The 16,421-nt window shown below is 27.2% G+C and overlaps 2 protein-coding genes across 2 annotated transcripts; both read right to left on the bottom strand.

Moving 5' to 3' along the window:
• Positions 1 to 348: 348 nt before the first annotated feature.
• On the bottom strand, positions 349 to 15,259 carry LOC112637954 (lysosomal aspartic protease-like). The gene is made up of 8 exons (XM_025408719.1): positions 15,079 to 15,259; positions 14,510 to 14,721; positions 13,856 to 13,983; positions 13,502 to 13,722; positions 13,231 to 13,353; positions 13,031 to 13,166; positions 646 to 753; positions 349 to 536 (listed from the first exon to the last, which is right to left on the bottom strand). Exons 1-8 carry the CDS (start codon positions 15,123 to 15,125, stop codon positions 360 to 362), a joined length of 1,152 nt encoding a protein of 383 aa, XP_025264504.1. The 5' UTR covers positions 15,126 to 15,259; the 3' UTR covers positions 349 to 359.
• LOC112637957 (lysosomal aspartic protease-like) lies at positions 6,027 to 9,551 on the bottom strand. The gene is made up of 8 exons (XM_025408724.1): positions 9,359 to 9,551; positions 8,808 to 9,025; positions 8,180 to 8,283; positions 7,823 to 8,046; positions 7,552 to 7,674; positions 7,352 to 7,487; positions 7,015 to 7,122; positions 6,027 to 6,903 (listed from the first exon to the last, which is right to left on the bottom strand). The coding sequence occupies exons 1-8, from the start codon at positions 9,418 to 9,420 to the stop codon at positions 6,739 to 6,741; spliced, it is 1,140 nt and encodes a 379-aa protein (XP_025264509.1). The 5' UTR covers positions 9,421 to 9,551; the 3' UTR covers positions 6,027 to 6,738.
• Positions 15,260 to 16,421: the final 1,162 nt, after the last annotated feature.

The raw sequence follows: 16,421 nt of genomic DNA, 5'->3' as shown, positions 1-16,421 counted from the left end.
AATGACCTTAGCGAATGCAATTACTCGCAAAAATTCGCATTCCAAATAACTATAAGTCCATATCAGTTGCATTCACGATAAAGTATTGCTGTTGAAAATTAAGTCGCACTTATGTAGGCATTACGCAAAAATTCCACATTGATAATCTGCGAACTTTGTCGGTTGGCGATTAAAAAATTAATTGTTTTCTTTATCGAAAATTAAACAAATAATTTAAAAAATGATGATAAATACACAATAAAAGGTGACAATGTAAGATTTTCTAAACATTTTGATAAATTTTTATACATTTTTCGCCAAAGCAAAATCCCACGCGATGTCTACCAAACATTTTTCGCCAAAGCAAATCCACGCGATGTCTACCAAACATTTTTCGCCAAAGCAAATCCCACGCGATGTCTACCAATATCAAACTCAGTGTAGTAACGGCCAATAAATGGCATCCCCAGAACCCATTCTACATAATGGTCAAAACCGTCAGTTGCTGTCTCGTGTTTCCAAAAGACGGTTACACATGTATTTTTATCATGTGGATCCTGAGTAGAATTAAATACACGATATAAACTTCTCTTATATATATTTAAATAATTTAAATAATTTTAACAAATTAATAAATACAGATTAAATAATATTCTTATGGCTCACCCGAATGATATAATCCTTACCGGTAAGAACGAACGTCTTACTAAACCAATTAAAACCACTCAAATTAAACCCGATTATAGGCAATTGAGAAATTCTATTGCAGTCCACCTTTAAATAGAACATAATATCAGATTAGCAATTAATCATATTTAGTGAATATAAGTATTTCGGAAATAAGAATTAACGTTATTGTTCCATAGAAATTAATGTTTCATTTGAACATACCTATAATATATTTTTTTATCGCTATTATCAATTTTTTATAATTTACTTTTTTTCTATCAAAGATTATGTGCTTTGTGAAAGATACAATTACTTGAAAGATATCGTTTACTTACACTTCCTTGTGAATTAGTTTTCAATAAGTCGATTAATAAGTGAAACATCCTTTTTTGGTCCAATTATTTTCCAAGTACTTGTGTCAACAATACCTTGGCAGCTTTTCTTGCACCAAGTAAAATTATTTAGTTGGATACTGCAAAACGATGACGTTAACAATTTGTTGAAACATCATTAATGTAATTCAATAAATAACGCACTTATTAATGGTAAATTGCCAGTATTCTGTGCGAATAACAGGAACATATGTAAAACTTCCCTCGTAATAAGCAGGATCAGAACCACCGAATATCAATTTACCACCAAAATCGGCTGAAGCGTCTCTGCAAATTATGTTCTTTATATTGCACTATGTATGAGTGTGATAATTAAAATTAAGTTTATTTAATGTGCAAATATAAATAATATTTTAATATTAAAAAATCTCGTTTAAATAGGTATACGATGCTTATAGGTAGGAAAGATATGTACCTATTTAGATAAATACTGAAAATGCTTGATGACACTAAATTCTGTTGAACCATGTTGTAGAAGACAGGTTTTATTTCATCGACTGTGGCAGTGTGTAAGTTGTAACAACCCAGGCCCAAAAGACCATCAAATTTTCTGGTAGATTCATTTGAGTACAATTCAAGTATATGTTCGTCTGACATGTTTACCACTTCTAGAAATGTTTGCCTCTCTATATTGAGGTTGGCAACCTACGGTAAAGTTTGTATTAAAATAATACATCGTACATTGCTACGCAAAAAAAAGAACACGACTGCTTAAGTAATGTTTAAACTATCATTTTAGTTATAATTAAATTAGAATGTTTATTTAATAATGACTTACATTTACTTTACCGTTAGATAGGAATCCTGTTACATTGTAATCGAGGTATCGTACTTCAAATAGTCTATTTCTATATACTGTATATCGGTATACTAGTCTATTTCTATATACTGAAGCATATTCAATAATATCGGAAATTAGAAATATTAAAAAAAATTTTTAAACATGCATAGACATTTTATCTTATTAATCTATAATAAATATGCTACATACTTTTGCAAATAATTATTTATGTTGTACATGTACATGTTTTTATCGAATTAATTTATAAATCATCTTTGTTTATCAATGTTTGTTTTGTATCTCCAAAGAGTGAATATGATAAATTATTTAAATTAATTTAAACATTTTCAAATTCCAAAGTTTGCCATTGTAACATTTATACTATAATATTAAGTATTACTATAAAATTAAAATAAATATGTATCTGTATAATATTCAACTTTTAAATGCCAAGATTATACTTGAAAAATATAATTGTAGATAGAATATTATATATATAATATACAGGGTAAAAAAAACCTAAATATTGAAAAAAGTTAAAAAAGCAAAAAATTTATAAAAATATATACTATTATCAGGACGGATCAGGTCAGGTTGGTAATTTTAAATATACTGCATATTCTTATAGCTTAATTCAAGAGCTTTCCAAAACACTTAATAATGTTCATTTTTATTAATACTTTGCGAGTTATGAGGGTTGAAATAATTTCTTAATTTTACATAAACCATAAAATATCTAGTAAACCATTCATTTTCGATTATCTTACCTTCATATTTTATGTACAAAATAATGAAAGGAATCAATTGGTGTAAAGAAAACATACAGTTGTTTTTAAGAAAAAATATGGAATTGTTTAATTGCAAATTACATATTTTTTCTTAGAAACAACTATGTGTTTTCTTTAACCAATTGATTCCTCTCATTAATTTGTACATAAAAGTATGAAGGTAAGATAATCGAAAAATGAATGGTTTACTAGATATTTTATGGTTTATGTAAAATTAAGAATTATTTCAACCCTCATAACTCGCAAAGTACTTAATAAAAATGAACATTATTATAGTGTTTTGGAAAGCTCTTGAATTAAGCTATAAGAATATGCAATCAAATGTATTCATTTAAAAATCAATGTACTTGACTGACTTGACGACGCCATCAAGGTCAACTGATGAATCAGTTATAATCTTCTTAAACCCTACAACTTTTGTTGGACACTTTTCTGTAAACGTATATTTTCGATATTTAGGGGTTAACTTTTGTAGATGTATATTATATATATATACATATTTGCGGATTTAAAAAATTGAAGTTTAAGCTTATCTAAGATCGATATTGATGAAATGAAATTTATTTAATGAATTAAAAGTAAAAGCATACACATGTACATTTATATATAAACGATACTTACAGGAGGAAACAGGAACAGGATTTGTGTACATTTTAGGAAATATCCGAAGATATGGGGAACTAGTATCAAATACAACTTCATAGTTTTGCGGTGGATTTCCAATGCTAATAGTGCCATAATAAAGCACGTTGTCGATATTGGTCAAACTTACTGAAGGAAAATTATAAACTGAAGGAACTTTTGGCAAATTGTCAGTTATTTGCCAAGTCCAGTGATATTGCCTTGAAATAACATAAATAACATTGTGTGAATGTAGATATATTTGATGATCTCTAAAGAAATTTAACGGTTGTCGTTTAAATAGGGATAAAAGCAAGATGAACAAAAGCGAACGTTACGAACGTACAATGAGACATTTTTTAAAAAATATTCTTATTTGATTTACTTTTTGACTAATAAATAAAAACATATATTTTGACCAAAGAAATTTTATCCAATTTGTATTGAAGTATTAATTGCATTTGCTCAAGTTACGCGTTTAATCCAAGAGGTCGGACACGAGAAAAATTCGATCTTTATACTTTCGATATTTATTATGCCAATATAAAATAAAAAATATATGGAAATAAGTACTGCGCGTCAGTCGTCATAAAGAGCACCGTCACCACCACGAGAAGACGAAACATGTTTCAGAATTAATTTATTGCTGAAGTCCCGATTCCTAAAATTTTCAACAACGACTTTCTTTCGGCACTTTATGATCACATACGCCGATAAATAAAGTGTTGTCCTATACTAACTCCCTTAGCACTGCGTTGGTATTCGATAGCGTTATATATATATATATATATATATACGATCACGCGTGTCCCTCTGATGAATGCTTAAACAGGTAGAGAACGCGCGAAACATTCGAAAAATCCTGATGGATTTCCATCGATAAATTTAATTTAAATACATCATATTTTGCATGATCGCGTATTCTTAATTAACTTTATTTATATAAATTTATGATTAATCATAGAAACAATTCTTTCGAAAGAATACATTTATAACGACTAAACTGACAATCATGCAACATTGACTTTACAATAGGAAGTTTGGAAAAAGCAGCATTTAATTAGCCGACACTTTTTTGTATAATTTTGTGCGGAAAAACTATATTTATGTAATTATAAATCACCTTTTTTGATGAATTTTTGAGGTTTTTAAAAGGACAAGAAAATATACGTAATCTTGAAATATAATATATATTTAAATATTTATTAATTTCAGATTTTTTGCTATAAACAATTTGTTATGTTACAATTTGGAATAATATGAATATTTTAACTTAAGATACTGTACAAAACTTAAAAATCTATACTATATAGGTCTTAATTCTAATATATATATTTTTACTATACATTTCTTTTAGCATATATTATGCAAATTTGAAAAAATGTAACAATATGAAATTTTGTGAAACAAATAATAAATCTTTAATAAAGGAAATATTTATTTATTAAAAATGTGTCATTAATTTATCGAAATAAGATAACTTTCAATACAAGAAATTATTATATTATGATGATAACTTCAATTACATTATAAAAATTAACGTATAATAAGATAACATATATAATAAGATATATATATAATAAGATAAACACATTATAAAATAAAAAATTTGTAATTTTTTCAATGTAATTTTATTATTAGTTCCTTCTATCAAATTCGTCCTGATTCATAAAGTTTGATACCGAATATTGATATAATTCAAACATATATAGCATGCATATATAAACATATATTGTAATTAGCATTCATAAATAATAATAACGATGTAATGTTTATAATCAATTTGCAATCAGATTATTTCATGTTTGGCTGAAACAGCCATCAGCGATAATCCGGAATAATCTGGTAGATAGTAGTTATTTGTTACATAATATATACAAAACTGTTCAGTTAAAAATCATCTCTTTAGACTCCAGGAATATCTTTAGAATCCAGAAATATATTTAGAATCCAAAAATATCAAAGAAGTTATTAAATCCGTTAGGACCATTAAGTAAGATCTATTGCACTTCTTCGTACATAACGATACGCAAGAAACATAAATCCGGAACGTACGACGATGGTTAGTTATGTTTTAAGTAATTGGCCTACAATTCTGATCTCGTATAAATTTTCTCGAATCATTCATAAGCATATGCATAAGCAAATGAACAAAGCAAATATCGATTTTTCCAATCTCTAAATGCAATCAATTCCTGTATTCCTGATCTACGCAAGTATATAAGAAAAAGTGACCGAGATGTTTTCTTTTAATTGCATGAAAAAAATACATTAACGTTCATTTATCATCGCAATTTCTAACGACTAATATGATACAGTAAATCAGAAAAACGCGTTGTGTTCTACAGCATCAAAATCGCAATTATGCATTTAAGAACACATGATGCATAATGCAGATAAAATCCAGCCGACAAATCGATAATCTAATGCGGTTTGGAAATATTTTATATTAAAACAAGATTATTTTAAAGCGGTGACAACGAGCTGTTCTATCACTGAACGAAAGCATATTAATTCTTGTTCATACGAAGATGTAGGAAGTTAAACGGGAAAACTTTTGAAAATTTCTATCCACAAAAATGTAATATTTACGTAAGCGTTTCAAGATTAATTTTACTAAATCCATTGTAACCATTTACCTCCAACTCTTATTAAATCTAGCGAAGAGAATATGATTTTAATAACATTATTATAAGATTGAAAACTTTTATTGCATGTTTATTACATTGCACGACATAAGTTTTACATAAGTTTGGAATCTCAGAGAATCGAATGTGGTCAAAACGAAGGAATAGATCAATTCTTAAATTCAATATTTATTATACTGATATGTAACTTAAACTTACAATACAATGTATAAACTTAGTTTTGGATTTCGGTCAGCATCACGAGAAAGAGGAACATGTTTTCGAAATTTCCAGTAAATTTCTTTCTGTACGTTACGACATACAAAAAAGAAATTGTACTCGTCTACTAGAGCTATCATTTACATCGACATTTAGCGGCCGTTATATATACAATCGCTCGCATTCGAAACATAACTTTTCTTATTGATCATCCGTCCTATTGATCAATCAAATTTAAAAATATTTTATTTAATATTTTGTGTTATAATTAAAACAAATTGTTTTAAAATAAATTATTAAGTGTGCGCTAAATTAAGATTGATAATGAAGGAGTAATCAGCTTTCCGGAAGTATAGATTCATTATATCGATTATTAGATGGCCATACAACAATGACCTTAGCGAATGCAATTACTCGCAAAAATTCCAAATAACCATAAGCACATATCAGTTGCATTCACGATAAAGTATTGCTGTAGAAAATTAAGTCGCAGTTATGTAGGCATTACGCAAAAATTCACATTGATAATCTGCGAACTTTGTCGGTTGGCGATTAAAAATTAAATGTTTTCTTATCGAAAATTAAACAAATAATTTAAAAAATGATGATAAGTACACAATAAAAGGTGACAATGAAAGATTTTCTATACATTTTGATAAATTTTATACATTTTTCGCCAAAGCAAATCCCACTCGGCCTCTATCCACATCAAACTCAGTGTAGTAACGGCCAATAAATGGCATCCCCAGAACCCATTTTACATAATCGTCATATGCTGACTCGTGTTTCCAGAAGACGGTTACACATGTACTTTTATCATCTGGATGCTGAGCAGAATTATATACACGATATAAACTTCTCTTATACATATTTAAATAATTTAAATAATTTTAACAAATTAATAAATAGAGATTAAATAATTTTCTTATGGCACTCACCCGAATGATATAATCCTTACCGGTAAGAACGAACGTTTTATCAACCCAATTAAAACCACGCAAATTAAACCTGATTATAGGCAGTTGAGAAATTCTATTGCAGTCCACCTTTAAATAGAACATAATATCAGGTTAGCAATTAATCATATTTAGTGAATATAAGTATTTCGGAAATAAAAATTAACGTTATTGTTCCATAGAAATTAATGTTTCATTTAAACATACCTATAATATATTTTTTTATCGCTATTATCAATTTTTTATAATTTACTTTTTTCTATCAAATATTATGTGCTTTGTGAAAGATACAATTAATTGAAAGATATCGTTTACTTACACTTCCCTGTGAATCAGTTTCAATAAGTCGATTAATATGTGATACATCCTTTTCTGGTCCAATTATTTTCCAAGTAGTTGTGTCAACAATAGCTTGACAGCTTTTCTCGCACGAAGTAAAATTATTTAGTTGGATACTACAAAACGATGACGTTAACAATTTGTTGAAACATCATTAATGTAATTTAATAATTAACGCACTTAATAATTTCAATTTGCCAGTATCCTCTGCGAGTAACAGGAACATATGTAAAATTTCCTTCGTAATAAGCAGGATCCGAACCACCGAATATCAGTTTACCACCCAAATCGGCTGAAGCGTTTCTGAAAATTATGTTCTTTATATTGCAATATGTATGAGTGTCATAATTAAAATTAAGTTTATTTAATGTGCAAATATAAATAATATTTTAATATTAAAAAATCTCGTTTAGATAGATATACGATGCTTATAGGTAGGAAAGATATGTACCTATTTAGATAAAGACTGAAAATGCCTGATGACACTAGTTCCTGTTGAATCATGTTGTAAAAGACAGGCTTTATTTCACCGACAGTGAATCTGTCGAAACAACTCAGGCCCAAAAGACCATCAAATTTTCTGTTAGATATCTTTGAGTACAATTGAAGTATATGTTCGTCTGATATGTTTACCACTTCTAGAAATGTTTGCCATTCTATATTGAGGTTGGCAACCTACGGTAAAGTTTGTATTAAAATAATACATCGTTCATTGCTACGCAAAAAAAAGAACACGATTGCTTAAGTAATGTTTAAACTATCATTTTAGTTATAATTAAATTAGAATGTTTATTTAATAATGACTTACATTTACTGTACCCGTAGATAGGAATCCTGTTACATTGTAATCGAGGTATCGTACTTTAAGTAGTCTATTTTTATTTACTATATATGGGTTTACCACTGCAGCATCTTCAGTAATATCGAAAATTAGAAATATTAAAAAAAATTTTAAAATATGCATAGACATATTATCTTATTAATCTATAATAAATATGCAACATGCTTTTGTAAATAAATATTTATGTTGTACATGTACATGTTTTTATCGAATTAATTTATTAATCATCTTTGTTTATCAATGTTTGTTTGTATCTCCAAAGAGTGAATGTGATAAATTATTTAAATTAATTTAAACATTTTCCAATTCCAAAGTTTGCCATTGTAATATTTACACTATAATATTAAATATTACTATAAAATTAAAATAAATATGTATCTGTATAATATTCAACTTTTTAAATCCCAAGATTATACTTGAAAAATATAATTGTAGATAAAATATATATATATATATATATATATATATATATATTCGCGGATTTAAAAAATTGAAGTTTAAGCTTATCTAAGATCGATATTGATGAAATGAAATTTATTTAATGAATTAAAAGTAAAAGCATACACATGTACATGTATATATAAACGATACTTACAAGGAACATGACCTTTTTTCGTGGACTTTTTAGGAAATATCCGAAGATATGAGGAACTAGTATCAAATACAACTTTAAAGTTTTGCGGTGGAGTTCCAATGCTAATAGTGCCATAATAAATCACGTTGTCGATATTGGTCAAACGTACTGAAGAAAAACTATGAACTGAAGGAACTTTTGGCAAATTGTCAGTTATTTGCCAAGTCCAGTCATATTGCCTTGAAATAACATAAATAACTTTTTGTGAATGCAGATATATTTGATGACCTCTAAAGAATTTTATATTAACGGTTGTCGTTTAAATAGGGATAAAAGCAAGATGAACAAAAGCGAACGTTACGAAAGTACAATAAGACATTTTTTCAAAAATATTCTTATTTGATTTACTCTTTGACTAATAAATAAAAACATATATTTTGACCAAAGAAATTTTGTATTGAAGTATTAATTGTATTTGCACAAGTTACGCGTTTAATCCAAGAGGTCGGACATGAGAAAGATTCGATCTTTATAATTTCGATATTTATTCCAATACAAAATAAAATATATACGGATATATATATTGCGCGTCAGTCGTCATAAAGAGCACCGTCACCACCACGAGAAGAAACATGTTTCAGAATTAATTTACTGCTGAAGTCTCGATTCCTAAAATTTTCAACAACGACTTTCTTTCGACACTTTATGATCACATACGCAGATAAATAAAGTGATGTCCTTTACTAACTCTCCCTTAGCACTGTATCGGTATGTCATAGCGCTATATATATATATATATATATATATATATATATATATATATATATACGATCACGCGTGTCCCTCTATTGTATGCTTAAACAGGTAGAGAACGCGCGAAACATTCGAAAATTCTTCATGGATTTCCATCGATAAATTTAATTTAAATATATCATATTTTGCATGATCGTGTATTGTTAATTAAGAACGTTTATTTACATAAATTTATGATTAATAATAAAAACAATTCTTTCGAAAGAATACATTTATAATGACTAAACAGGCAGTCATGCAACATTATTTTTACAATAAGAAGTTTGAAAAAAAAAACAGTTTTTAATTAACCGACATTTTTTTATATAATTTCGTACGGAAAAATCATATTTATGTGATTATAAATCACTTTTTTTGATGAATTCTTGAAGTTTTTAAGAGAACAAGAAAATATCTTATATATGCTACATAATCTCGAAATATATATTTATTCACTAATTTCAGAAATTTTGCTATGAACAATTTGTTATGTTAAATTTGCGATAATATTAATATGAATTTTTTAACTTAAGATACTGCACAAAACTTAAAAACCTATACTATATAAGTCTTACTTTTAGTATATATATTTCTACTATACAATTCTTTTAGCATATATTATGTAAATTTCATAAAATGTAACAATATGAAATTTTGTAAAACAAATAATAAATCTCTAATAAGGAAATATTTCTTTAAATATTTATTAAAAATATTTATTAAAAAATGTGTCATTAATTTATCAAAATAAGATAACTTTTAATAAGATAACTCTTAATAATGATGATACTTAATAATGATGAACTTTAATAACATTATAAAAATTAACGTATAAAAAGATAACATTAACGTATAATAAGATAAAATATAATAAGATAAACACATTATACAATAAAAAATGTGTATTTTTTTCATTGTAATTTTATTATTAGTTCCTTGCACTAAATTCGTCCTGATTTAAAAAATTTGATAATATTGATAATATTGATATAATACAAACATATATAGCATATATAAACATATATTGTAATTAACATTCATAAATAATAATAACGATGTAATGTTTATAATCAATTTGTACAATAATTAAATTATTTCATGTCTGGCTGAAACAGGCATCAGCGATAATCCGGAATAACCAGTTCTGGTGGATAGTGGTTATTTGTTACAATATGTATATATACAAAACTGTTCAGTTAAAAATCGTCTCTTTATACTCCAGAAATATCTTTAGAATCCAGAAATATATTTAGAATATACACCAGAGAAGTCATTAAATCCGTTAGGACCATTCAGTAAAATCTATTGCACTTCTTCGTACATAACGATACGCAAGAAACATAAATCTAGAACGTACGAGGATGGTTAGTTATGTTTTAAGTAATTGGCCTTCAATTCTGACCTCGTATAAATTTTCTCGAATCATTCATAAGCATATGCATAAGCAAATGAACAAAGCAAATATCGATTTTTCCAATCTCTAAATGCAATCAATTCCTGTATTCCTGATTTACGCAAGTATATAAGAAAAAGTGACCGAGATATTTTCTTTTAATTGCATGAAAAAAATACATTACCGTTCATTTATCATCGTAATTTCTAACGACTAATATGATACAGTAAATCAGAAAAACGCGCTTGTTGTGTTCTACAGCATCAAAATCGCAATTATGCATTTCAGAACACATGATGCATAATACAGATAAAATCCAGCCGACAAATCGATAATCTAATGCGGTTTGGAAATATTTTATATTAAAACAAGATTATTTTAAAACAAGATTAAAGCGGTGACAACGAGCTGTTCTATCACTGAACGGAAACATTTTAATTCTTGTTCACATACGAAGATGTAGGAAGTTAAACGGGAAAACTTTTGAAATTTTCTATCCACAAAAATATAATATTTACGTAAGCGTTTCAAGATTAATTTTACTAGATCCATTGTAACCATTTACCTCCAACTCTTATTAAATCTAGCGAAGAGAATATGATTTTAATAACATTATTATAAGATTGAAAACTTTTATTGCATTGCACGACATAAGTTTTACATAAGTTTGGAATCTCAGAGGATCAAATGTGGTCAAAACGAAGGAATAGGTCAATTCTTAAATTCAATATTTATTATACTGATATGTAACTTAAACTTACAATACAATGTATGAACTTAGTTTTGGATTTCCGCGTCGGTCGTCATCACAGTCATCACGAGAAAGCGGAACATGTTTTCGAAATTTCCAGTAAATTTCTTTCTGTACGTTACGACATACAAAAAAGAAATTGTACTCGTCTACTAGAGCTATCATTTACATCGACATTTGGCGACATTTGGTTATGTATACAATCGCTCGCATTCGAAACATAAACTTTTTTATTGACCATCCGTCCTACTGATCAATAAAATTTAAAAATATATTATTTAATATTTTGTGTTATAACTAAAACAAATTGTTTTAAAATAAATTATTAAGTGTGCGCTAAATTAAGATTGATAATGAAGGAGTAATCAGCTTTTCGAAAGAATAGACTGATTATATCGATTATTTGACGGCCATGCAACAACCTTAGCGAATGCAATTACTCGCAAAAATTCGCATTCCAAATAACTATAAGTTCATATCAGTTGCATTCACGATAAAGTATTGCTGTTGAAAATTAAGTCGCACTTATGTAGGCATTACGCAAAAATTCACATTGATAATCTGCGAACTTTGTCGGTTGGCGATTAAAAAATTAAATGTTTTCTTATCGAAAATTAAACAAATAATTTAAAAAATGATGATAAGTACACAATAAAAGGTGACACTGTAAGATTTTCTATACATTTTGATAAATTTTATACATTTTTCGCCAAAGCAAATCCCACTCGGCCTCTATCCACATCAAACTCAGTGTAGTAACGGCCAATAAATGGCATCCCCAGAACCCATTTTACATAATCGTCATATTTTGACTCGTGTTTCCGGAAGACGGTTACACATGTACTTTTATCATCTGGATGCTGAGCAGAATTATATACACGATATAAACTTCTCTTATACATATTTAAATAATTTAAATAATTTTAACAAATTAATAAATAGAGATTAAATAATTTTCTTATGGCACTCACCCGAATGATATAATCCCTACCAGTAAGAACGAACGTCTTACTAACCCAATTAAAAACACCCAAATTAAACCCGATTATAGGCAATTGAGAAATTCTATTGCAATCCACCTTTAAATAGAACATAATATCAGATTAGCAATTAATCATATTTAGTGAATATAAGTATTTCGGAAATAAGAATTAACGTTATTGTTCCATAGAAATTAATGTTTCATTTGAACATACCTATAATTTAATTCTTTATCGCTATTATCAATTTTTTGTAATTTACTTTTTTCTATCAAAGATTATGTGCTTTGTGAAAGATACAATTACTTGAAAGATATCGTTTACTTACACTTCCCTGTGAATTAGTTTCAATAAGTCGATTAATAAGTGAAACATCCTTTTCTGGTCCAATTATTTTCCAAGTACTTGTGTCAACAATAGCTTGGCAGCTTTTCTCGCAACAAGTAATATTATTTAGTTGGATACTACAAAACGATGACGTTAACAATTTGTTGAAATATCATTAATGTAATTTAATAAATAACGCACTTATTAATGGTAAATTGCCAGTATCCTCTGCGAGTAACAGGAAAATATGTAAACTTTCCTTCGTAATAAGCAGGATCGGAACCACCGAATATCAATTTACCACCCAAATCGGCTGAAGCGTTTCTGCAAATTATGTTCTTTATATTGCAATATGTATGAGTGTGATAATTAAAATTAAGTTTATTTAATGTGCAAATATAAATAATATTTTAATATTAAAAAATATCGTTTAGATAGGTATACGATGCTTATAGGTAGGAAAGATATGTACCTATTTAGATAAATACTGAAAATGCTTGATGACACTAGTTCCTGTTGAATCATGTTGTAAAAGACAGGCTTTATTTCATTGACAGGTATGTTGAAATAACTCAGGCCCAAAAGACCATCAAATTTTCGGTCAGTTATATTTGAGTACAATTCAAGTATATGTTCGTCTGATATGTTTACCACTTCTAGAAATGTTTGCTTCTCTATATTGAGGTTGGCAACCTACGGTAAAGTTTGTATTAAAATAATACATCGTACATTGCTACGCAAAAAAAAGAACACGATTGCTTGAGTAATGTTTAAACTATCATTTTAGTTAAAATTAAATTATAATGTTTATTTAATAATGACTTACATTTACTGTACCGTTAGATAGGAATCCTGTTACATTGTAATCGAGGTATCGTACTTGAAGTAGTCTATTTTTATTTACTATATATGGCTTGCAATACATACGTACATACGTATATTTATTACGTACAACTGAAGCATATTCAGTAATATTAAAAATTAGAAATATTAAAAAAAATTTTTAAATATGCATAGACATAATATCTTTTTAATCTATAATAAATATGCAACATGATTTTGTAAATAATTATTTATGTTGTACATGTACATGTTTTTATCGAATTAATTTATAAATCATCTTTGTTTCATGTTCTTGTCATCAATGTTTGTTTGTATCTTCAAAGAGTGAATGTGATAAATTATTTAAATTAATTTAAACATTTTCCAATTCCAAAGTTGCCATTGTAATATTTACACTATAATATTAAATATTACTATAAAATTAAAGTAAATATGCTTCTCTATAATATTTAATTTTTAAATCCCAAGATTATACTTGAAAAATATAATTGTAGATAGCATATATATATATATATTTGGCGGATTTAAAAAATTGAAGTTTAAGGTTATCTAAGATCGATATTGATGAAATGAAATTTATTTAATCAATTAAAAGTAAAAGCATACACATGTACATGTATATATAAACGATACTTACAAACAACAGGATTTGTGGACATTTTAGGAAATATCCGAAGATATGGTGAACTAGTATCAAATACAACTTTAAAGTTTTGCGGTGGAGTTCCAATGCTAATAGTACCATAATAAATCACATTGTCGATATTGGTCAAACGTACTGAAGGAAAATTATGAACTGAAGGAACTTTTGACAAATTATCAGTTATTCGCCAAGTCCAGTGATATTGCCTTGAAATAACATAAATAACATTCTGTGAATGCAGATATATTTGATGACCTCTAAAGAAATTTATATTAATGGTTGTCGTTTAAATAGGGATAAAAGCAAGATGAATAAAAGCGAACGTTACGAAAGTACAATGAGACATTTTTTCAAAAATATTCTTATTTGATTTACTCTTTGACTAATAAATAAAAACATATATTTTAACCAAAGAAATTTTATCCAATTTGTATTGAAGTATTAATTGCATTTGCTCAAGTTACGCGTTTAATCCAAGAGGTCGGACACGAGAAAGATTCGATCTTTATACTTTCGATATTTATTATGCCAATATAAAATAAAATATATATGGAAATAAGTACTGCGCGTCAGTCGTCATAAAGAGCACCGTCACAAGAAGACGAAACATATTTTAGAATTAATTTACTGCTGAAGTCTCGATTTCTAAAATTTTCAACAACGACTTTCTTTCGACACTTTATGATCACATACGCAGATAAATAAAGTGTTGTCCTTTACTATCTCTCCCTTAACACTGTATTGGTATTCGATAGCGTTATATATATATATATATATATATATATATATATATATATATATATATATATATATATACGATCACGCGTGTCCCTCTGATGAATGCTTAAACAGGTAGAGAACGCGCGAAACATTCGAAAAATCCTGATGGATTTCCATCGATAAATTTAATTTAAATACATCATATTTTGCATGATTGCGTATTCTTAATTAACTTTATTTATATAAATTTATGATTAATAATAGAAACAATTCTTTCGAAAGAATACATTTATAACGACTAAACTGACAATCATGCAACATTGACTTTACAATAGAAAGTTTGGAAAAAGCAGCATTTAATTAGCCGACACTTTTTTGTATAATTTTGTGCGGAAAAACTATATTTATGTAATTATAAATCACCTTTTTTGATGAATTTTTGAGGTTTTTAAAAGGACAAGAAAATATACGTAATCTTGAAATATAATATATATTTAAATATTTATTAATTTCAGATTTTTTGCTATAAACAATTTATTAAATTAAATTTGGAATAATAACAATTTATTAAATTAAATTTGGAATAATATGAATATTTTAACTTAAGATACTGTACAAAACTTAAAAATCTATACTATATAGGTCTTAGTTCTAATATATATATTTCTACTAGCATATATACATTTCTTTTAGCATATATTATGTAAATTTGAAAAAATGTAACAATATGAAATTCTTTGAAACAAATAATAAATCTTTAATAAAGGAAATATTTATTTATTAAAAATGTGTATTTAGCAAAAACTGTTTGTAAATCTTGAAAGAAAGCAAAAACTTATGGAATTACCACAAAGTCAGACCAGACCAATGCAAATAAAATTATCGCCATTGGAATGTGATTGGACGAGTGTTACAATCGATGGCAGAAGCATTGAATCAAATTCTATTGGAAAAGGTTAATATTTATGCTATTATTGGATTATAATGGTTAAATAACACACACACAAAAATCATGTGATACGATGTCTATTTTCAATTTTTTTTTGATGTTTCAGTTCTGATATTAGACTCTTATATAATTAATATCTTTGTTTTCTGCATGGGATACATTTGAAAGTTTTGAAACCTGGATTTTGGAAAACAAAATGATAACTTATATAACCGGTAATTTAGCACGTAAGACTAG

This window comes from Camponotus floridanus, unplaced genomic scaffold, assembly GCF_003227725.1.
Source record: "Camponotus floridanus strain SB8 unplaced genomic scaffold, Cflo_v7.5 scaffold226, whole genome shotgun sequence".
In the NCBI taxonomy this organism is placed as follows: Eukaryota; Metazoa; Arthropoda; class Insecta; order Hymenoptera; family Formicidae; genus Camponotus; species Camponotus floridanus.
Note: the sequence above shows the minus strand (reverse complement) of the source record. Positions and strands in the feature narration are given on the sequence as shown.